The following is a 21175-nucleotide window of genomic DNA, read 5'->3' as shown; positions in this document are numbered from 1 at the left end:
GCTCTCTGTGAAAAACTCGACGAGGACGTTGTTAGGACCAACAAGCAGATGACTAATGGGCTGGTTGGATGCACCGTCATCGCTCCTGCTGATAGCTGTGACATTGCAATTGCAAGGACGGGCATTTACGTGCGCCACACACAATTGTGTCCAGCTGTTCATGTGTGCCAGCGCAATTGAGTGGGTGAACGCATGGACGACCAGGTCTAGTCATACATGAGCTTGTGTTGTAAGTTGTCTCTTCAAAAGTTTGGATTTGCACGAGCTTCAGTATTCCGTCAGGGAGATTCGCCGAGGGCTGGTCAGCGCGGACGTGTTGCGGTTTTGACAACTTGTTTTTGAATTTGAATTGTATCGTTTTAACCAATGAAATCAGTCTATACCGCCGAATTGCACGAGAAAACACCAATCAACCTCGACAATTAGCTTCTGCAATTTATATATACTCTCTCATACAGCACCATGTGGCCGGGCAATCTCTACACTTATCTAGGTAATTGTATACCCGTGGCCAATTTTATTGTAGTTGCAATTGTAAAAAACGTCTAGAACGCGTTTGAAACATGGATGTCTACAGTGGACTTTGGTGGCATGTTGGCGAGAACGTGAGGAAGAGTTCATGTGCAGCGCCAACAAGTCTGGCGCCCATGGTGCCTTGCATTCTTCTTAAGATGCCGACGTGCGCCGTCGCGATGTCAATGATGAATGCACTTTGAAGATGTCCTGCACACAACCTCGACAACCTGGTTGACGTGTCTCATGGATTAAAGACACGTAGAGAACGCGAGGCAACTCATTACTGCAAGTCAGGTTGGCACTTTCGATCGAGCAGCGCGTGTGACTGCGGCGGTCATGTCCAAGTTCCCCTTGCCGCCCAACTTCTTTCGGTGCCCAGCACTGAATGTGGAAGAGTCCGCTCGACTGCTGAAGAATGCTGACGATATCTCGATGGATCTGGTGTGCATCCCCCATTCGATTGTGCGCTAGAAACGAACTGACCATGTTGAACAGGTTCGATACTCGCGGGTGACGGGCGGCCCGATCAAGTGGACGCTGAAGTCAGACGATACGACCATGCAGATCTACAAAGGGGACGACCCGGATGCGCCTCCTGGAGTTGTCTCGTGGCTCGGCGTGGCCGAAGTCATGGCAACAATCGACGAGGTCGTTGCTCTATTCCGCACAGACACGTCGGAAGAGTACCACGAGTACTGCAGCATGTTCATGAAAGACGTATTGGACGGACAAATTCTGTACACACTGCGTCGAAGGACGGCAGAGAATCCCCATCATTCAGTCGCGATCAAATGGTTCGCCATCGAGAGCCCACTACCGAGGATCGCCAAACCACGGGACTGGTGTTTCCTCGAGGTACTGCGCCAACACGTCGTCGTCCCTGCATGCCTGATAAAGGCCGCCCATCGGTAGACCCAACACGACTTTGAACTGGATGGAAAGCATGGGTGGACTCGCGCGTTCAAGTCGGTCAACTTGTCGTGCTGTCCCGACTTGCAAAATTCGCTCGGTCTCGTTCGCGGCATCCACCATCGATCAGGGTACTGCTTCCTCCAGTCCAGTCGACCAGGATATCTCCAAGTGTCGCAGTTGATCCAGGCGGACCTGCGGGGCAAAATGGCCGACGTCCTCGTCGACGTCGGCATGAAGCGTCGATGTCGTATCATAAAAGGCATGGACATGTTTCTCCGACAGAAGCGGTTGTCACAAGGCACGTTCTTACACGAAGCGGAGCTCGTGCCCAAGGAAAGCCGCAGCAAGTGTTTTGTGTGCCAGCGCAAGTTTGGCGCGTTCTCGAAAAAGGGTCAGTGTCGCAAGTGCGGCGAGGTCGTGTGCCGGCGGTGCAGTCAAATGTGGGACATTCGCATTGCCGGAAACGTCATAAAACGCCGGGTATGCACGGCGTGCTCATGCGACAACATGGAGCCCCCCACGGACGCCAACACGATTGTCGATGACCCGAACGACGACCAAGCCGATTCCCAACCGAACGAAACGCCGCGGACCCAGTCCCGCTATCCCTTGCCAACTATGTGGACAAACCATGCCCCGGGCGTGTCACCGCCGCACTCTCCACCTGCAAAGGAAGCTTTGGGTCGGCAGTTGTCGGGTCTCACGATAGCTGACGACTCGACACAGTCCACGTCATCCAACGGCGGCAAGTCGTTGCAAATGTTCAAGCCTTTGCACGTTGAGTTGTCGCCGTTCGGAGGTGGCCCCACAACCCCGCAACAACGCCAGCAGCACCGGTTGCCTCCCGCTTCGAACGTCATTACCCTGCGAAAGGATGACATGTTTACTGCAATGCCAATGCAGCTCCATCTGCCGGAACCTCCCCAGCACAATCCCCGTGGCGCCGAGTCGACGTGCGACGATGACCAGCAGTCCGTGTTCAAGGACGACATGTCCAACTACTCGGAATCGCTCGTGAGTTTTCACCAAGGCAACTACGTAAAACGTGCCGGCCCAGTCTCGATGATGCACCCGGACGCGACGCCACAGAACCACCAGCAGCAGTACCGGCCCCAGTCGACGTATGACAACCCGTATGACCCGCCGCCGCTGCAAAGTTTTCCCCCCGAGCGAATGGGTCACCACATGCCTAGACGTGCGTACGATCTGCGCCGCAACGCGGCGGCGCGTGTTCCGCCGAGAGAGCCGACGTATGTGAATCCGTACGTGTCGATGCAGCAGCAACAGTTTGTGCAGTACGACGCTGGCGCTTACATGCCCGCACAACCGAATCAACGGCAGCAACCACCACCACATTCAAACCACGACCAATTTCCTTCGCTGCCGCCGTACCAACGCCCGTACGATTCCCGCCGCCGACATCCACCTGCGGCCCGTCAACCATTTCCCTCTCCGTACCAACATCCAGAGGCGTCGTATGGCCAATACCCTCAGGACGGTCCCAAGCGAGGCATTCCCACGCTTGATCAATCCCAGTACGGTTATATCCAAAGGCAGCACCAGTACCTCCAGGACACTGACGGCGACAGCAGCATATTCAGCCATGACGACGGAAATCCATCAACCAACCACTTCGATCAACGTCCACATGACAGTAACCCGTATTCCACGCTGTACACTTACCACCCGCGAGAAGTGCCACCGCCCCCCGCGCCACGGCGGGCCCACAAGGCCATCGATGGCCACCACAACGACATGATCTCAGCTCGTCCGCCTGCGTCCGCGTCGCCGTCGGTCGCGTTGGAAACAGGCTTCAACCAACACGATTGAAGTCTCCATTATTTTAATTCTTGCCTTGTGATTGGTCGATCTTGTGAATTTTTATCCAATGAGGTTCGACGAATACTCGACACGAAACCTCACGACATCTCTGTGCCCCAAGAAGGGAGCGCTTGCAGTGGAGTAAAGGAGATCGTTGATGCAGCCATGCGACTCGAGGCCACGACGGAACACACAAAGGCATTCATGGCACGCGCGACGGATGTGCTTTCGTCTAGTTATGTGCGGTAGCATTGCGCATACCATGCATCAAACGTTGCTGCGTTCAGAGGTCGTTGGCGCGCGTCTCCGTCGACGATTGCTCCTTGGGAATTGATGATCTTGAAGGTTGGGATGCCTCGGATTTCGTGGCGTGCTTCGAGCGCTTCCCGTTCTTCGCTGTCGTACGGGACAGCCAGCCACGGCATCTCGCGAAAGTATCCGTCAAAGTCTCGCTGCGATCGATCCGCAGACACGAACACGACCTCGAACGGTTTGCCAAGCTGTTGCATCGATTGGTAAAACTGGGCCAACATGGGCGTGAACTGGCGGCACGGCCCGCACCAGTGCGCACTAAAGTACAACCCAATCACCTTTCCCCCAAGGGATGGTGACGCAACTTTGCTGCCAGAGGCAGTGAGCAACGTCGGGGCAATCGCACGGGTGAGCGCGATTGCGGCGACGGGGGGCAGCAGTGGACCTGCAGCGCGGCTCCACACCGGCGATGCAGTCGGACGGAATCGAAACGCGTACGGAGTTGACTTGTATGGAATGTTGTTCTTCTTCATGGCAGTCGAGCTCGCGGAGGATGTGGCAGTGATCCAGTCCGAAACGCCGTCCATGATGAGGTACTCGACCACGAACGGCGCGTTTGTCGCTTTCCACTGCAACGTCGCGCTTAGAAGCGTCACGTCGTTTGGCATGAATGCCATGACAACTTGCGGTGCGGCAAGCTGGTTCAATCCCACCTCCGGGTGCGTCCACTCGAGTGGATCGTCATACGACGAAGCGTCCGCCGCCTTGACTCGAAAATGGTACATCGTGCCCACCTCCATGTTTTTCTTCTTCATCAGCGAGCTCGACAGGGACAGTGAGGTCCATCCTTCGTCCAGCACTTTCTTCCACTGCACGTCAAACTTTTCCGCCCCGGTGTTCTCCCAAAAGATCGTGACGGTCGTTGCGTCGAAGTCGAGCAGAATCGGCCGCATCGCGCGCACAGTCGGCGGAGGAATGGCGAATGGTTGCATCCGTACAGCATCCGGATAATTGGAAAAAGACTTGGACATCACTAGCAAATCGCCATCGATTTATCGTCGGCGACCAACTCGTCGTCGCTCCATCGACAGCTCGGCGACGTGGTTCGAACCTTGTGGTTGACATGGGGGCTCACGCCCAACGGCTGCGCGCACGATTCGCAACGGGAGATCGCGTGGGCAAACCCCGAGCCAAGAGTACTGTACGGCGCACGCTACGTCGGCTCGACTCCCCACCATCTCAGGTTTTGTGTGGCTATGATGGCTCGCAACCCCACCGTGGCACGTCATTTCCGGGATCGTGAGTGAGAGCATGCTGTTGGGCAAGACAGCCTGCTCATGGAGGCTGCGAGCGATTCATCTTGAGCAAGATAAATATGGGATTTTGTTTACAGCGTCTATGGGGAGTCGGGGTTGAGGAGGGCGTGCAGATTCATCTTGGAGTACGCGGCAAACTTGTCGAGAGCGATGTTGGCGGTGGCCGCGACGCGGAGCGAGGGCCGGGTGACTTGGTTTGTGTGGCGAGTGCAAAAGCCTCCACGACGGGCGTGGGTGGAGCAGCCTGGGAGTTTGCAGCGCTGCCCCCCACCGTGGGCCGAGCACCGCTGTTTGGTTTGAGCAAACTTGGTGCACCCGTCTTCGACGCACAACTTGCGGGTGGACCCGGCTCCGTGCTTGCCACAGAGATTACCCAGACGAACGTTCTGGTGGCACCCTTCATACACGCACGTTTTCTTGCCGCCATGGCGGACGCACAGGTTACGCGCAAAGACTTGGTTCCGGCAATCCTGGACGAGGCAAATCGACCGTTGTTTGTGAAACTCGCACTTGATGGCGCCCTCGACGGTCGGGCGAGCACACCCCTTGAAGTAGCACGTCGGGAGATGGAACATCATGTGGCGTGGTGGGACTGCGATAAATGTTGTAATGACGCTGACTTCGATCGGTGGCACCACCCGTGCCGTAAAGTCAAGGGCGCCGTGAATAATTTCGTCGGATTCAGCAGACGGTATGGCACAGAGGAGGGGGGCGCGGCATGACCAGGAGGGATGGAGGGTACACACTTTCGCAGACAGGAACGCGACACACCGAGCTGGTCAGATGGTGTTTCGAATGTGTATTCCTTGTACTTTCGGATGATTGGCGAGACACGGTCGTCCGCAATGGCTAGTCGACTGCAGCGCGCGCCGTGGTCGCACGGGAAAGATGTCGTAGCCGGTGCAAAGTGTCATGGCTGGGTGATGTTTGGTTACGTTTATCGCGAAGCAACCCATAGCCATTAACATGGAGGGAAACCGGACGACCGATGCACGCGGGATTGTAAAGCTGCGACAGGGCCGACCGCGGCGCGATGTCCAACCCCTGCATGCAGAAGCCGTCTATGCACGTAGTCATGGAGTTGTGACAAGGGCGGCGTCAGATGGTAGAGCGACGGTTTGTTGTCCCAAACGTCGTGGTGTGGATTCAACGCTTCGTCGGAGTTTCTCAGCCATGCCGTTCGGTCCCTGCGGCAACCAAACGTCAAAGGCAGTGTTCGAGGGCTGGACTTGGTGCAGCCCAACCATGGCACAACTCAAACATGGACGAATGCCTACTGCGATGCGTCCAAGGAAGCGTCGCGATGTCCTCCAACGAAGCGTCGAGATTCTATTCGAGTGTCGTTGTACGTCGGCCGTCGAAGTCGTTCAAAAGTCAGTATAATCCAGACTCTTTTCATCATGGTCTTGCCACACATGGATGCAATGGAGTGTGCGGTGCACATAGCACGTTCGTTCGCGCGTTCCATCAGGTAGATCGAGGAAGCAGGATGTCCTCCCACTGCTTTGGTCCATGCAGGCCCAGGTTCTCTGTCGCGCGATTGGTACGTCTCTGGAGCCTCTGAGCATCGCCAAGATGTGCGAATGGGGCTAACTCGCTCAAGCGCTTGTTCCCGCGTTGGTCGTAGCGGTGGGCACCCCTTGTCCTCGGGACTTCTCATAGCAGATGAAATGTCTGGATCGGAGATTACATGAATGTTACTGAATGTGAGACAGCTCTGAACCATCACAGCAGATGTGGCACTCGAATTCACGTGAGGGGGCGGGGCGCGTTGGTGAGAAGAGGTCGATCTTGATCTAAACATGATTGTCCCACAAGAGTTGTCTCGGAAGTGTGCATTGCCTTTGCCAGAGGGACCCCCTCAAGGTGAGGGTGTTGCGAGTGACTCGGCCCATGGCTCACCTTCGACTTACGCGCCTCAACTGACCAGAACTAGTCCATCGCGACGCCAATGGACCGACGTGAATCAGGTATGACGCAACTCAGCCCCCGCGCTTGAATGTGCGGTGAAAAAGGATGGATTCAGCGCCGTGACGAAGTGTCTATGAATGCAGTATCGAGACGAATGGGCGTCGTGGATGCTATGCGATGTTGGCGACATGAGTCTGGATTATACTGATTCTTGAAGGACTCCTAGGGCCGTTTTACAAGCATTACGTCCTTGGTAGGCCCGCGACGCCACTGTTGGTGCATCTCGGGCGATTGGGCAATCCTCAAAGTTTGTGATGCTCCAACCCTTCCTCCTTCTTGCTTCAGGTTTTCTTCGACCAAGTCCAGTCCTTGTAACCTGCCCCTCGATGTCCGACTTGGCAGGGGGGAGTGGGGAGAATCGAACGCTATGCGATGTGAGCCCTCGCTGAACTTGTCGGCTTCAGCATCAGCCACGTTCAACGTTTTGATATGCCCAATGTGACGGCGGTACACTACGAGGTGTCGGCCACGAATTTCCGCAATCGACTTGGTGACGTATTTGAAACGCGCGACACTCTGCCAAATTCATGTCTCTGACCAAGTTCGTGTCTTAGTTGTTTCACACGGGATTGTGACGCTCAACTTGGTGCTATGGCGACCTGACTCGCAAGCCTCCACCCTTCCTCACTGAATGAAAGCCCCATGAACCTCTTGAACAACTTGCCCTTCGGATCATGTTCATTGGAATGCTTCGACCGCCCCCCGCTTGTTCGGGGCGCCATGCACTATTGTTCGGATGGAACGGCACCATCCTTTTTGGGGCTCTGCCAGGTTCGGGGCTTTCATTCGGTGAAGTGGCGCTCCTTCGGCCGAAGGGGGCAAGAGACCAACAAGGTGACAAATGCATACTACAAGGTTCATTCGCCGCAGTTGTGATGGATGGCATGTCGTCGCACAAGGCCCACAGAGTCATGGAGGACCTTCGAGGAGAATCAAGGGGCTCCCGCAGTTCTCTCGTAACAGCATATCAAAGATTGGCAAGAAATTTCACGTTGAAAGCTGTCGACGTATCATTAACAGTCACTCATCTTGACGAATTGGCCTCGACCTGGGGTGGACGATTAAATATGCGGTTCATTGTTGTTAGAGGTCATCGCTGGCTCGAACGGTGTTCAAGATGCCGCTGAGACTGAGTTTGTTCGCTGTGCCTTGGAACTTATGGAATAGCACGAACGGGGGGCACGCGGTTCGCGTCGACACCTCTATCAACGGATCTTCCGCCGTCGAGGAGGACGAAGCATCGTCGATGGTCAGTATGTTGTTGAGTCGGCTGCTGCGCGAGCTGTGTCGTGTGCAGTATCCTCCTCGTCGGGCATGGGCAAAGCATCCGACGTTCTTGCAGCGCTGGCCGCCCCCATGCGTCGAGCATCGTTGTTTCGTTTGAGCAAACTTATCGCACCCTGGTTGGATGCACAATTTGCGTGAAGTGGCCACGCCATGCTTACCACAGAGGTCGCCAACCCGGACGTTGTCCTGGCACCCTTCATGCACACATGCTTTTTTGCCGCCGTGGCGCACACAGAGGTTGCGGGCAAAGACTTGGTTGCGGCAGTCCCGAACGCTGCACATGCTCCGCTGCTTGTGGAACTCGCACTTGACTGCGCCGGGGAGAGCTGGACGACCACACCTTTTGAATTGGCACACGGTGGCCATCATGCACAACTGTGCTCGGTCGGTCGAAAATCGAAAAGTGCGTTGAACATGCTGTCCACCCCGCGGTGGCCCCACCGTAATGCCTGCGCTCCTCGTACGACAAGACGTGGGTGGATTCCCCTTGGGTCACGGCCGAGTTCGCACCCACAATTTGTGCCGTTGGCACCTCCATACAAATCCCCAGTGCCTCGAATATCCGATTTGACACGTGAGGCCAATCCATTCGTTACCACGGCTGCGTTCGGGGTCGGCGGGCCGGACTCAGCAATGCCCAGGTAAGCCCAACCACTCCCACATACACTGGGTTCGCCTGCCTTGACCCGTCGAACAACAAGCAGGTGGGCGGCTTTCAGGCGTGGGCAAGCACGATGTCCGCGTCGAGGAGATGCGACAAGTGGCGTTCGTTGTTGTGTATATAAATAAATACCTTGTCGTTTGTATTCGTTTCCATCAAAATGTGCAAAATGACATGCCAACATATCTCTGATTTTTCTCAAAGATATTCTTGACATGTGTATTTCTCAGCGGAACCTTCTTTGTCAACCAAGCGCGAAATATCACCTGTCTCCACGGATATAAACGATACGTGATGAGGAAGCACCGGGGACGACCCGATCGATCGATGATGACCCACCACGAAGGATGCAAACGGTTGGCCTGTACGGATGGCTCTGGTGCCCTTTGGGTCCGCGAAATCGATGATTTTTCTCAAAGAGTACCTTCACGTTGAAAAATACTTTGAAAATATCCTTGTCGACGTCAACTGGTTGTGAGATATCATCTATCTGAAAGGAAATAAACGATACGGTATTCTCATGCCATAGCCCCGCCCCGTTCGTCGATGGACCACCTCTCCGCTGACAACACGTATCGGCGCCATAGACATCGACCAAGCTATCATCCCACCCAGCGGCCCTGGCAAGGTCGTGAGGATGGCAGTCAGCGGTGAGCTTGACCTTGGACCATGCTGCGAGGAGCTATCTGTCGACCGCAACGACCGAACACAGTGTAATTCGGACCTGGTACGCTTGGATGTATGGGCATGTCGGCCAAGAGATCGCCACCGACGGCAGGTCATCCCATGCCGTACCAAGCCTTCAAAGTTGTCGCAGTGCCGCCTCGGTGAAGAGGGTTTGGGACATCATGGGTGTGCCATGGGGTGGTGGATGTCGACGCAATTGATAGCACGCGTACTGAATACAAGGGTGCGTGAATGAAACCAAGCGAATGACTTTGTACGCTCTAGCTTCCGAATCGGACCGACTTCCACGCACGCTGCCTTTGCCCGTGGGTGATACGTCGAGAGGTTCGCGCTTGCTCATGGCCCGTTCATGTTCGCATGGCTTGTCAAGGCTGCTCTGTTGTACCCCGTCGCTGCTATCTGGTTGTCAAGGCTCGTGGAAGCAGTGAACGTAGCCTTCAGAAAAGATACACATCATTGAAGAGTTATGTTGGCGGAGGTGTATTTTTTGTGGGTGTACTATGTGACGTGCAGACACTGGTCTCCACACTGCATCAAGCGGTCGTGATGTTGATTTGAGGCTGACCTTCGACGCTGACAAAGTACCCCTTGTTCCACAAGTCGACAAAACCTTCGGCGAAGAATGCGCCGGCGTTCGGGCCGCCATTGCAAGTGCCGTCGCTCTCACCAGGGGGCTTGATCCACAAGAAGTAGTCAATGAGGGGGTATGCCGCAGGATGGACGGCCGGGGGACGACCAATGCCACGGCCCTTGGGGTTGCACCATTGACTGTTTGGGTCCGGGCCTTGGAAATTGCGAGAAATATCCAGCACGCACGTGGCAGCGAGCCCAGTGGTCTTTTTCGCCGTTGCGGAGAACGTGCTACAGAGGCGGACGAGCTCGTCCGTCGACCGAAAGTTTGACGTGTTGATGGAAATGCCCTTGAGCCGCTTGCCGGTGGGGTCAAGTTTGGCCAAGACGGCTGCAATCTTGGCGTCGCTTTGGCCGCCCAAGACCCAGTACCCAACGTCCACGTAAATGTCGGCGCGGGGGTTCTTGCCCAAAATGCCCAACGCCACAATCAAGTTGGCTTCGTAGCCGTTCGTCACAGCGCATTCGGATCCGCCTGCAAGGAGACCAATTGCGTCGGGTTCCAAGATATAAATCACGTCGTTGTTGCCCACGGCAGCCACAAGAGACTCCAAAAACGCAGCGTAGTCGGCTGTCGATTTGTTGCTCCCGTCAGAAGAATGGTGGCCTTCGCAGTCTTTGTTGGGCAAGCCGTAAACCACCACGGTGGGGCGATCCCCTACAGAGCCAGCCATGGAGAGATGTGCGATACAACGCAAAGGGAAAGGTACTCACCAGCGGGGCACTTGCTCACAACGTTTTGGACTTGCGTTTTAGCATCTTGCGAGCGATCCGTGTACCACGTCGCAATGGGCTGCGCTTCGACGGCTTCAATGGCTGACTTCAAGTGCGGGTATTGCGTCTTGGCTACCGAGTATGAATACGGCTTATTAGTGGCGCACAGGCCGACGGAAGCCGACGCGGGCGACGCCGTGAGCGACAACCCAATCGCGAAGATGGCAGCAGTGAAGGAGCGCAGCATGGTACAAGGAATGGAAAAACCAAAGTGAGACTGGAGGGCGCTGCGGTGGGGCTAGCTCGTTCTCGTCACCGTCGCCGTGCTTGCGGATGGACCATCCATTCGTTCTTGGGATCGTTGGTCAACACACTCACATGCATGTTCGGGAAAGTATGCATTCGTCCATGTTTGCTGCACGATGCGGCCCATGATGTAGATATGCCCGGCCGCTGCACCACAAATGGCCCAACCAGGGTGCACCGAACTCCGAAGGTGAATTGCATTTCTCGCGTGCGGCCTCCATTGTCCCCCAGGTCGCCATGGTGTTCTTTTATGCAAATGTCGTGACTGTCAGATGCCAATGCACCCGCATCGAGTCCGCGGTCGTCAGTGATATCGCGCTTGCGGAGTGCCCTCCTCGCGGATGACAAAAACGCTGTGAGCTGTCCACGTTCGCTTTGCCGAAACCACATCACATCGCGCGACACTTGGAGCGATTTGCTTTTCGATGTGAGGGTTCAAAACCTGTGATACTTAATGGCTTACTCGTTCTGCAAATTCGCCAAATATCCAATGCTACAGAGCACGAGGAAAAATTCAAGGTACAGATGGTTCTTTGCGCGCATCTGCTTGCGCTTTGACGCTTTAAGCATTGCGATGTTGTTTGACTTGGGACCGCACCGCGAGCTGTTTGTTAAGGCTCAAAACAACCTGAGCAAAGTGTGTCCATGGGGTTTCAACGGATACACGGGTCTTGTGGTGAAGGCAAATATAATTTATTGAAGGTTTGTATGGGTTGTTCGATTTTCTCACGAGGTAATTGTATGCACATACAAATTTGAGGATATTTAATCCATCCGTCCAACCGACATCGACAGTTCCGCGCGCAAATGTCGAGGGCGTCGGCTACGACGGCGGCGGCAGCGTCCAAAGCACCTTCGAACGCTCCTCCGATCAGGTTATATGAGGCAGAAGACATTCCAGAAGGCACGAAACCTCCAAACACTCTTCGGATCACGGTGATCCGGGCCCGCGGTGTTGCCATGGCGGCACTCCGGTCGACGACAAGTCTGTACTGCAAACTCTCCTGCGGTGGTTTTGAGCATAAGACAAAGCTCAAGGCCAAGACGCTCGATCCGACGTGGAACGAGGCATGTCACATCGCTCACCTTGTCGTCTTGGGGTCATCGTTTTGGTGGTAGACGTTTTCGTTTCGCAGCCCCGACTTGCTCACGACGTGCACAATAACTGTCGCCGACAAAGTCAACATCAAGAAGAGATTCGTGGGCCATGTTCGCATTGTGGCATCGGACATTGCACAGGAACCCATGATGCGATGCACACGCATGTTTCCCTTGCTCGACAAGGCGTGGGAAGCTCGTGAAAAACCACTCGGAGAGCTCGAACTCAAAGTCAGCCTAGTCTATGAGCGCGAACACGACGCTGTTATGCTGCACAGCAAGGGTGTCGCAGCAGAAGATCGCGGAATGGGTGACGGGGGTGATGCTGTCGTTGTCTGGGACACAGGGGACGGCGAAGGCGTTGCAGTCCAGCAGGACGAAACCGAGGAAGAAGCGTTGTTGAGGAAACAAGAGCTCGAATGGCAGGAGAAGCAGCGCCAAGAAGCTATCATGTCCAACATCCCCAAGGGCGACTACCAGATTCAGGCACACATCATCGAGGCCCGCGACATCAAGGGCGAATTCGTACGATTTCCCATCGATCCTGTGCTTGTACTGAACGGGATCTGTAGTTTGACGGGACCTCTGACCCGATCTGCTACGTTGAAGTGCTGGACAAGCGCCAAAAGACACACGCCAAGTTCAAGGCGCTCTCGTGTGTCTTTGACGAGATCATGTTTTTCCATTTCCACGGCATCGGCCGAGACGAGTTGGAGACAGCCACCATCAACGTACGAATCCTCCTTGTGCCAAATTTCATGCTCGTCCACGGCAACCAGCGGCACTCACGTGTGGCAGGTATCGCTCTACGATCGAAACATCGTTCGTCCCAACACTATTATCGGAACGTATCAATTCGACGTAATGTCCATCTACTGCCGAGTATGCGTTCCAGTCACCCTCTTGGACTGCTTTGATGTCCGCTCTCATGCGATTTGCTAGCCAAAACGTGAAATGTACCGACAATGGGTCGCTCTCGTCGATTACAAAAACAAAGACGACAGCGGCATCCAAGTACGGTCGACTTGTGCACGTGATCAATCGATTTGGGTGCTTGTGCACGTGAATGGCACTTGATGAGCGCCTGCTATTTCGTTATCGTGCCCTTCCATGGGTCGAAAGCCGACATCTCCACTGTTGCTTTGTGTAGGGCTTTCTGCTCCTGAGTTTGGCCATGGTAGGCCCGGGGGAATCGTTTCCAGTCCATGACACGACGACAACATCTGCGGTCGACTTGACCCTAGTCGAGTCACCGTCCATGCTCCTTCTCCCCCCTGCGGTTGAACAACACGTTCATTTTCTCGTTGTGACAGTGTACGTCGCTGAAGACGTGCCGCCGATGGACGGACACATTGTGTCATCGTCTGGCATTGGCATCGACGGGTTCGTACGAGTCGACTTTGCCGGAAATCGCAAGTGCAAGTCGAGCGTTGTCACAGTCAAAGGCACAAGCAATCTGACTGTGCCATTCTACGAAGAGTTGTGGATTCCAGTCATGATGCCTACGATGAGTCGCCGGATCTCGCTCAGCCTCCGCGATCGAGAGTTTGGCCGATCCAGCGACGTCGTTGGCACCGTTACGTATGATTTTCGATCGGTCCCTGAAGTACATCACGACATGGCGGACTCGTCCAACCTCGTCTACTTGCGGTCAGTGCAGCATGTTTGAAATGTATTGCGGCGGGAGCTTCGAACTGGATGGGCAGCATGGTGATTTTGTCGTCGACATGAGTGCATCCTTTTCGCGTGGGATCGAAGGATGTAGTGGGCAAGAAAACGTGCAGCTCTAGCGTGGTGCACAAGTTGCTTGACCAAGCCACTGACACGCGTTGCGCTAGTGACGTGCCGCTGCGGTACATCAACTTGTACGGCCCACCGATAAAGCACGTGGACGCGAAAGCGAGTGAAATCATGAAAAAGTATCCCGATCACGCTTCGACGTATCGTGGCCGTGTTTTGGTCAGCTTTGCCCACGTAACGAAACCGAATCCAGACGACAGCGATCGATTCTTTGTTCGAGAAGTCGAGGACGAAGACTGGGAGGCATTAAAGCCACCCACGACTCGCTACGTCCTGCGTGTGAGTCTTCTCGCGGGACAGGACTTGCCCACGGTGCGATCCAAGACTGGGCTGCCTGTTCGGTTGTTTGTCGTCGTGTCGATCGGGCCTCATGAAATGCGGTTCGAAGCAAACACCGCCAAGTACGCCGTCAAGTCCATTATTGAAGGACATGTGCACAATGCGCTTCTCCTGTAGACATGGCAACATTGTATGGGGATTGACGCAGGAGGTGAAAAACATCGTTCTCGCGTCCGACTTTACGCAAGTGCCAGATATCATTGTCACGTTGTGCAAGGACACCGCCGAAACCGACGACCCCGTCGGCGTCTCGTTCGCTCGATTGCGCGCGGGAGAAATTGTGGCCAAGGGGATGGAGCCTGGTGTGTCGTGGCTGCATTTGCGAGAAGAAATTTGCCGCAAAGGAAACATTCCCGTCGGCCAATATCCCGGATCGCTCTTGATGCGCGTGGCGTTGGGGCGAGAAGAAGTTGCAGCGAGGCAGGTGTGGGCGAACGATGCCAGCTCTGTCACGACAACGATCCCTGCACTCGTACTGATGCATCCGAACTCAACCTAGTGGCCTTGAATCGAATCCGTGATAGGTGCGAGTGCACGTGTTTCAGTGCAAAGGGCTTGTCATCGACAATCTAAAGTCGAAAGGCGCGCTGCCCGATCCGTTCGTTCAAGTGCACTTTAACGGTGTCGTCAAGAAGACAAAGCCGCGCAACCGCACGCTGGATCCGCTCTACTACGAGTCGTTGCAATTTGAAACGACGATACCAGCGCAAACCGAGTATGCCGGCGAAGTCTGGTTGCAGGTGCCGTCGTCAGAGTTTCTATGCGTGTGACAGTGTGTGCAGGTCGTCAACAAGGTTGGATACAACAATGTCAAATACATGGGCGAGTACCGCGTCCCGTTGTCCAAATGCTCCAAGGCATCGACCGTGCCATATCCATCGTGGGTAAACCTGACCAAGACGGATATGGTTGAGGAAGCAGTCCCTGCGGGGCAATTACTTGTGTCCGTGCAGTTTATCGAGCACCCGACGGCCGAAGATCGGTCAGCCACACTTCCATCAATTGTGCCCGAGTGCCGCGAAGCGTATGTCGACATAATTGCGCTCGGCGTGCGCAATCTCAAGAGTAACAACTTGATGCACATTCAAGTGGGGTCTTTTTCGACGTGCACACGTCGTCGTGGCGCTGACCATGTGAATTGTAGAATCCATTTGTCGAATTCGAGCTGACGGGGCTTAACTCGAGCGGGGAAAACATTCAGCGACGGACAAAGGCCAGCCACGAGCCCACTAGCAAGAACGCCAATTTTCTCGAACGCCTCGTCATTCCCACCCGCCTTCCCATCGACGTTTTGTTTGCGCCGCAATTAGTGCTCAAGGTCTGTGCCTCGTGCTTGTGAACATGGCTGAAGTAGTTATATTAATGGCAAGCCGTAGGTGTATGACAGCACGCTGGCGGGTCTCCATCAGCCGCTCATTGCATCGTGCGTGATCGATCTCACGCACAAGTTACCATGGAGTCCAAGCTACGAACCACCCCAGCAACAAGAATTCGACTACCACCTTGACCTCGCCAAGCAACGGAGCAAAAAAAAACGGGCAAAGCAACTCAAAGACACACTAGAGACGGCCGTCGGTGCGCCTGCCGATATTGAAAAGGACGCGACGAGTGAAGGTGAGATGGTGTTATTCTCTTCAACCTGTATTGAGGTACTGATTGTATCTATTGGTTTGGGCGAAGATGCGACAAAGAGCGAAAGTCCCCATGGAGAAGATGAAGCGTCACATCCACCGCGCCACCGCGTTGCCGATTCCGACGAAGAAGACGACGACGTGAAGGTGCCTCGCGATCTTCCTGTGAAACAGCTCATCACATCCACTTAGATTAACGAAGTGTCGCCACCGGCGATTCATGATGACGATGGGACTGGCATTGGAGTGTTAGCGTTACCGCCCGTGTCGTTCGAAGCCTCGGTTGAGTCCAAAGAAGACCCAGCTGTGCTGCAGCAAGTCAAACAAGAGGAAGATCGGCGATTATTTGCGTCCGTCGAGGACGCCAAGAAGAAGGGCCAAGTGTACTACATCTCGGACCCGAACGCCATGTCGTCATCGGTTCAAAACGCCGAGGAAGTCCATGCTGTCGACAGCCCCGCGTACTACACCGGTCGCGATTGGTGGCTCAAGGTAATCACTGCATCCAGTCTCTCTTCATCGACGTAATGTGGCCGTTGCGTCATAGGCCCACGGCGAAGAGCTCGAGGACTTTTTAAAAACAGCACCGTTCGAGTCATATCCGCTTTTCCGAGCGCACACGATGATTCCGTCCTTCTTTCGGAAGAAGAAGACTAAAGTCCAAGTTCAAACGGGAATTTTTAAAGGGTTGGTCGCCGTGACGTTGAAGCCGCAAAAGACAAACCCGCTCATCGACTTTGTCTCGTTGACCGATCCCCAGCCGTACGAAGTCCGCGTGTACGTCCTTCGAGCGACCAACTTGCAGCCAAAGGATCGAAACGGTCTGAGCGATCCGTACTTGCGCCTCACTCTGGGCAAGACCCGCTTCAACGACCGCCTCGCGTACAAGAAGAAGACACTCAATCCCGACTTTTATAAGTGCTACGTATTTGACACGACCATTCCAGGTACGACACGAGCACCCAATGCGACACTCAGCGACTTTTGGTAGGCCCGTCCCAGTTGGCGATTCAAGTCTGGGATTATGATCGCATCGGCACCGACGATTTCATCGGGGAAACAATTATTGACTTGGAGGATCGGTGGTATCACCGAGCGTGGCAAGACATTGGTTTCAAGCATCCACAAGTACCCAACGAAAGAAACGCTGCGTTTGGCAATGCGCTCTGCTCACTATCGATTTACGTAGTTGGATGGGTCCGGGACCTTGAAGCCCATCGAACACCGGCACTTGTGGACAGGCAAAGAGTCGACGTCCCAGGTGAACAATGCTTCAACACCATTGAAAAGGCCATGCCTTTATCTGCATTTAGGGGTCGTTGCAACTATGGGTCGACATTCTTACTCCTGCCCAAGCCGCGTTGTACGAGGTGGTCAATATCGAGCCGCCACCGCCGCAGAAGTTTGAAGTTCGTGTGGTGATCTGGCGGTCTGAAGGCGTGACCGATCGAGATGTACGTTTACGACTCGTCGTCGTCGCGTATCTCGATCGAAGGAGAAGCAATGGTTGCCTGTAGATGAACACGATGAACGATCTGTTTGTAAAAGTATGGATGGAAGGAATGAAGCCGCAAACGACGGACACACACTGGCGCTGTTCGACCGGCAAAGGCAGTTGGAACTACCGCCTCAAGTTTGTTGTGCAGATGCCCATGAAACCCGAGTTTGGCAGGTTGACGATTCAGTTGTGGGACAAAGACTTGGCGAAATGGAACGACCTGATCGGTATAACGAATGAGCTGCATGTCATATTCACTGTGAGCGCGCGGTCCAGGCGAGGCTCAATTGGACTTGTACAAGTGGATCTACAAATCGTTTCATGAAAGGCGAACTGTGCGCCCATTCAAGGAGCAAAATGCTGGCAAAGGCGGGTACATGGGCGAGGTAGAAGAGACATGTCAACCGCGGCACGTTCGACATGTTGCAATGTAGAACGGCGGCGAGGCAGTGATGGAGGACGAAGAAGACGACGACGACGGCGGCGACAACGGCCCTGACCTCGAAAACAACGAACAGCACACACCTTTGCTGGACGGTGACCACAAAGCCAAAAAGAAAACGAAACTCGGGGGCAAAATTAAGCACAACCTTGACAAAGTGCTGAAAAAAGTCAAACGAAGCAAGGACACGCTTACACCGGAGGAACGACAGCGCCGAAGAGCTGAAAAAGAGTCAAACGAGAAGGACGAAGCGTTTCAGTCGATTCTGGTGCGTTGAGCTCGACCGATTGTGCCATCTGACCAGTACACGTAGGACATGCTGGGTATGGGTCGGCTCTCGGACGACTCGGAGTGGCTCGAAATGCGGTACACAAATCGAGAAGCAGGGATATCTGAATCGATGGTACAGGTTTCGTCTTTACATGAAGCGTGACCTGAGTCGTGTATTCACAGGGAAGATTGGGAGTGTGCATTCACATCGTTCCAGAAGTCGAATTCTTGGCAACGCCGGTTGGGTCGGGCCGAGACGAGCCTAACATCAACCCGTACCTTCCTCCCACCGTCGGGCGAATTCGATTCAGTGCCAATCCGTTCTCCATGCTCAAGGAGCTGGTGCGGCGCCTGCATATCTTTTCTCTCATCCTTGAAGTGCTGATACAACGGCGTCGTAGCTCGGGCCCGAGTTATGTGGGAAGCTCGCGTGCTTTCTTTGTTGCGCAGGCTGCCTCAGTTTCATGGCGCTCTTTGGTGCGAGCATCATGAGCACACTGACGTTTTACCAGCAGCTCCAAAACTCAAAGGATAAATCGTAAAGAGTGCTTTCAACGGGTGATTACGGCGAACCACATCACACTTTTTTAGTGTGCCTACGACTGAGCAAACAAGCTCAAAAAATCCTGCCGCGACAGCTCTCCATCAATGTTATGGACACAGAGGAGGAGGACTGTACCACTCCCAGCGACGTGTGCAGCGAGCTCGACTCGGGCGGCGCCGGTGGTGTCGCGGAAAAGTTGAAGTCGTCCAACTTGAGATCGTCCGAACCGGCGGAGCGGATGCCGTCCGAGTTTGTCTCTGGGCCAGAGTCCCTGCATGCGATGAAAAAACGGAGAAGTGAAATCGTATGGTGTCCATACATTTGCAACAACGACGTCGCTGCGAGCCATTCGGGCAGCTGTGCCGCCAATGTGTTTTCGAAGAACGGGTGGGGCTCGTCCTTGAGCCATTGCGACGGGCTACGCTCACCAGTGTCATGCAAATAAGTATGATCCACAGGATGCACGAACGTTTGCTCAGCGCCTCGGGGAAGATGGCTCCGGCGATCTGGTGCGATCTACGGCCGAAAGAGGAAGTGGAGACCAGCAAATAGTCGACTCACCCTGACGACCACGGGGTCTTCTGCCCGCGATTTCAGTGTACGACGCATTTCGTCGAAGGCTGCGGATGGAATCGGCGTGGTGGTGGCACTCGCGCGATAACGTCGGCTGGTGCTTTTTGCTTTCTGCGTTTGATTGCCGCCGGTCGCATGGCCATTGTTTTGTGTCGTGACTTCAATTCGAAAGGGAAGAGGCACGGTCTCGTCCACCGGATCAAATCCATCGCGAGTCGGGTCATGGCTCTGTCGGCGCATTTCTCGCCGCGTTCGAAACCGATGGATCGAGTCTTCCAACTAGAAATTGCATGACGTCGACGTGGTGGTTCTAGCAAACGGCACATTTGCAAATAGACAGCGTACGCTTTGCTCGTTGATTTCGCATGAGCCACGAAAGGCGTCGTGGATGTGCTTTTGCGACGCGGACAAGTGTTTGTGTCGCGATGGTGGTCGCCGCTTCAGCAGCGTCTCCGACCGGCGGCCCTCCTCCGGGGGGTGATCCCCGTCGTCGCCACCCCCGTCATCGAATTGCATCTGGTCCACCAAGTGGGTCGGAAATGCGTGGCATTGTCGAGACGGTGGTCGATCGTAGATCTACTCGCCAACATCATCGGGAACTCCCGGAACTCAGCATCTATCTGGAAAAGGCTCGTACGTCGTCATCGTCGACTGCTCTAGAGACTCGACAGCTGCCAGCGCTCAGGTTTCCTCGGTGGTTGTTCGACCTTGTTCGAGTCTGACCGGAAAAATGGGGGGGTGACGTGTACTTTGTCAAGTCGGCGTCATTAATGTCGTAGTCGTACACGTCCGGCGTGTCGTTGTTGTCGGGCTGAAACGAGCTCGAGTGAAATGGAAACGAGGCCAAGATCGAGGTTTCAGTTGCCCCCACCGAGTCGCCGTCGTCCCAGTGCGCAAACGATGACGAGTTTGTTCGGCTGCGCGACTGCCGCAGCTGTCCTCTGTCACTGTTTATCTTTTGCCTCGGTCGCGAGGACGCATTCGGGCGGGCCCCCGAGTACAACTCGACTCGATCGTCGTCAAAGTCCAGACCGGATGCTGTCGACGACGATGCATTTTCCTCTGTCTTGTGCTTGTGCCGACTGCGGCGGGACTTGCGCGAAGAGGAAGCTTTGCCATCGCCAAATGCAAACGAATGGCTAGGTTTCACATAGGACGGCTCCGACGGCGCGTCGAAGATATCGACGGGCATGACGTCGGCAATGTCGAGAGCTGCGTCGAATGTAGCCACTACTGTCGTTTGCCGTGGTGGGTTGGCTAAACTTAGCTGCCACTGCTACTTCGTGGTGAAACCGCTGGTGTTGTCCAGCGAGTATAGGTGCGTGCGCTGCTTGTACTTAGCGCTCGTGTTGGGTTTGCTCTAGCCAGCGGCAACTCTGGCAACTGCTCCCTGTGCAAAGCTTGTCAGCGGACTGAAAGTCGGCTGAGTGCATGCAAAAGGCGGATTTGTTGTGTCGACGTGCAGTGTGCATTTCAATGATAAACGTGGTGGGCCAGTGCCAAGGCTCGGTTTGGATGGTTTGATTGGCCATCCTTGAAACTGGCGAGAGTCTGATTGGCGGTTGAAGAGACACGACACGCCAGTTACTCGACTGAAACGGTGAGGTCAAAGCACGCACAACGATGCGACGCACGCGCAACTCGCCGAGACATTTCGCAAGCGTACGTGTATTCGCACCAAAGTCACCCGATGATCGATTGTGTGGTACGTGCCACGACAACATGTCGTGGCTGCGCTCCCACGTCGATTTGTTGCGGATGCTTCGAGGCCGCCGAAACGCAGGGCATGCCATCTGGACCAGGAAAATTTTACCCATCAATAGCTCCCTGGTAGTGGATTTGCCTGGTGAAGACAGTGTCGACACAGTGTGGAAGCCATCTATTGTCGACTCTTCTGTCTCCTTGAA

The 21175-nt window shown here is 54.7% G+C and overlaps 7 protein-coding genes across 7 annotated transcripts; 2 read left to right on the top strand and 5 right to left on the bottom strand.

Moving 5' to 3' along the window:
- Positions 1-801: 801 nt before the first annotated feature.
- H310_03048 (hypothetical protein) lies at positions 802-3366 on the top strand. The gene is made up of 3 exons (XM_008866790.1): positions 802-957; positions 1012-1371; positions 1429-3366. Exons 1-3 carry the CDS (start codon positions 853-855, stop codon positions 3256-3258), a joined length of 2295 nt encoding a protein of 764 aa, XP_008865012.1. The 5' UTR covers positions 802-852; the 3' UTR covers positions 3259-3366.
- An 84-nt stretch (positions 3367-3450) lies between these two features.
- On the bottom strand, positions 3451-4474 carry H310_03047 (hypothetical protein). The gene has a single exon (XM_008866789.1). The coding sequence runs from the start codon at positions 4452-4454 to the stop codon at positions 3486-3488; it is 969 nt and encodes a 322-aa protein (XP_008865011.1). The 5' UTR covers positions 4455-4474; the 3' UTR covers positions 3451-3485.
- A 385-nt stretch (positions 4475-4859) lies between these two features.
- On the bottom strand, positions 4860-5415 carry H310_03046 (hypothetical protein). Its single transcript, XM_008866788.1, has one exon. The coding sequence runs from the start codon at positions 5393-5395 to the stop codon at positions 4898-4900; it is 498 nt and encodes a 165-aa protein (XP_008865010.1). The 5' UTR covers positions 5396-5415; the 3' UTR covers positions 4860-4897.
- A 2347-nt stretch (positions 5416-7762) lies between these two features.
- H310_03045 (hypothetical protein) lies at positions 7763-8843 on the bottom strand. Its single transcript, XM_008866787.1, has one exon. The coding sequence runs from the start codon at positions 8442-8444 to the stop codon at positions 7872-7874; it is 573 nt and encodes a 190-aa protein (XP_008865009.1). The 5' UTR covers positions 8445-8843; the 3' UTR covers positions 7763-7871.
- A 1113-nt stretch (positions 8844-9956) lies between these two features.
- On the bottom strand, positions 9957-11302 carry H310_03044 (hypothetical protein; the record flags this gene model as incomplete). The annotated part of the gene is made up of 2 exons (XM_008866786.1): positions 10768-11302; positions 9957-10711 (listed from the first exon to the last, which is right to left on the bottom strand). Exons 1-2 carry the CDS (start codon positions 11012-11014, stop codon positions 9957-9959), a joined length of 1002 nt encoding a protein of 333 aa, XP_008865008.1. The 5' UTR covers positions 11015-11302.
- Positions 11303-11855: 553 nt separating this feature from the next.
- H310_03043 (hypothetical protein) lies at positions 11856-18852 on the top strand. The gene is made up of 24 exons (XM_008866785.1): positions 11856-12141; positions 12193-12696; positions 12744-12902; positions 12970-13053; positions 13114-13185; positions 13322-13821; positions 14010-14372; positions 14428-14782; positions 14835-15050; positions 15093-15398; positions 15455-15628; positions 15687-15924; positions 15991-16088; positions 16134-16433; positions 16489-16888; positions 16933-17069; positions 17131-17202; positions 17255-17395; positions 17459-17666; positions 17716-17825; positions 17874-18149; positions 18195-18284; positions 18335-18493; positions 18553-18852. The coding sequence occupies exons 1-24, from the start codon at positions 11881-11883 to the stop codon at positions 18691-18693; spliced, it is 5364 nt and encodes a 1787-aa protein (XP_008865007.1). The 5' UTR covers positions 11856-11880; the 3' UTR covers positions 18694-18852.
- H310_03042 (hypothetical protein) lies at positions 18748-20460 on the bottom strand (the record flags this gene model as incomplete). Its single annotated transcript, XM_008866784.1, has 7 exons — positions 18748-18777; positions 18831-18966; positions 19015-19113; positions 19165-19211; positions 19257-19547; positions 19614-19844; positions 19906-20460. 7 exons carry the CDS (start codon positions 20458-20460, stop codon positions 18748-18750), a joined length of 1389 nt encoding a protein of 462 aa, XP_008865006.1.
- Positions 20461-21175: the final 715 nt, after the last annotated feature.

Source organism: Aphanomyces invadans (assembly GCF_000520115.1).
Source record: "Aphanomyces invadans strain NJM9701 unplaced genomic scaffold supercont1.4, whole genome shotgun sequence".
Classification (NCBI taxonomy): domain Eukaryota; phylum Oomycota; class Saprolegniomycetes; order Saprolegniales; family Verrucalvaceae; genus Aphanomyces; species Aphanomyces invadans.
The sequence above is the reverse complement of the archived record's forward strand: the minus strand, read 5'-3'. Positions and strand labels throughout refer to the sequence as shown.

Bases quoted from the DNA above. Each gene is read 5' to 3' on its own strand.
- H310_03048 (XM_008866790.1), top strand. From the start codon at position 853: ATGTCCAAGTTCCCCTTGCCGCCCAACTTCTTTCGGTGCCCAGCACTG. The intron at 958-1,011 runs GTGTGCATCCCC...CATGTTGAACAG, and splicing joins ACGATATCTCGATGGATCTG to GTTCGATACTCGCGGGTGAC. The intron at 1,372-1,428 runs GTACTGCGCCAA...GCCCATCGGTAG, and splicing joins GGGACTGGTGTTTCCTCGAG to ACCCAACACGACTTTGAACT.
- H310_03047 (XM_008866789.1), bottom strand. From the start codon at position 4,454: ATGCGGCCGATTCTGCTCGACTTCGACGCAACGACCGTCACGATCTTT.
- H310_03046 (XM_008866788.1), bottom strand. From the start codon at position 5,395: ATGATGTTCCATCTCCCGACGTGCTACTTCAAGGGGTGTGCTCGCCCG.
- H310_03045 (XM_008866787.1), bottom strand. From the start codon at position 8,444: ATGATGGCCACCGTGTGCCAATTCAAAAGGTGTGGTCGTCCAGCTCTC.
- H310_03043 (XM_008866785.1), top strand. From the start codon at position 11,881: ATGTCGAGGGCGTCGGCTACGACGGCGGCGGCAGCGTCCAAAGCACCT. The intron at 14,783-14,834 runs GTACTGATGCAT...AATCCGTGATAG, and splicing joins CGACAACGATCCCTGCACTC to GTGCGAGTGCACGTGTTTCA. The intron at 15,629-15,686 runs GTCTGTGCCTCG...GGCAAGCCGTAG, and splicing joins CGCCGCAATTAGTGCTCAAG to GTGTATGACAGCACGCTGGC.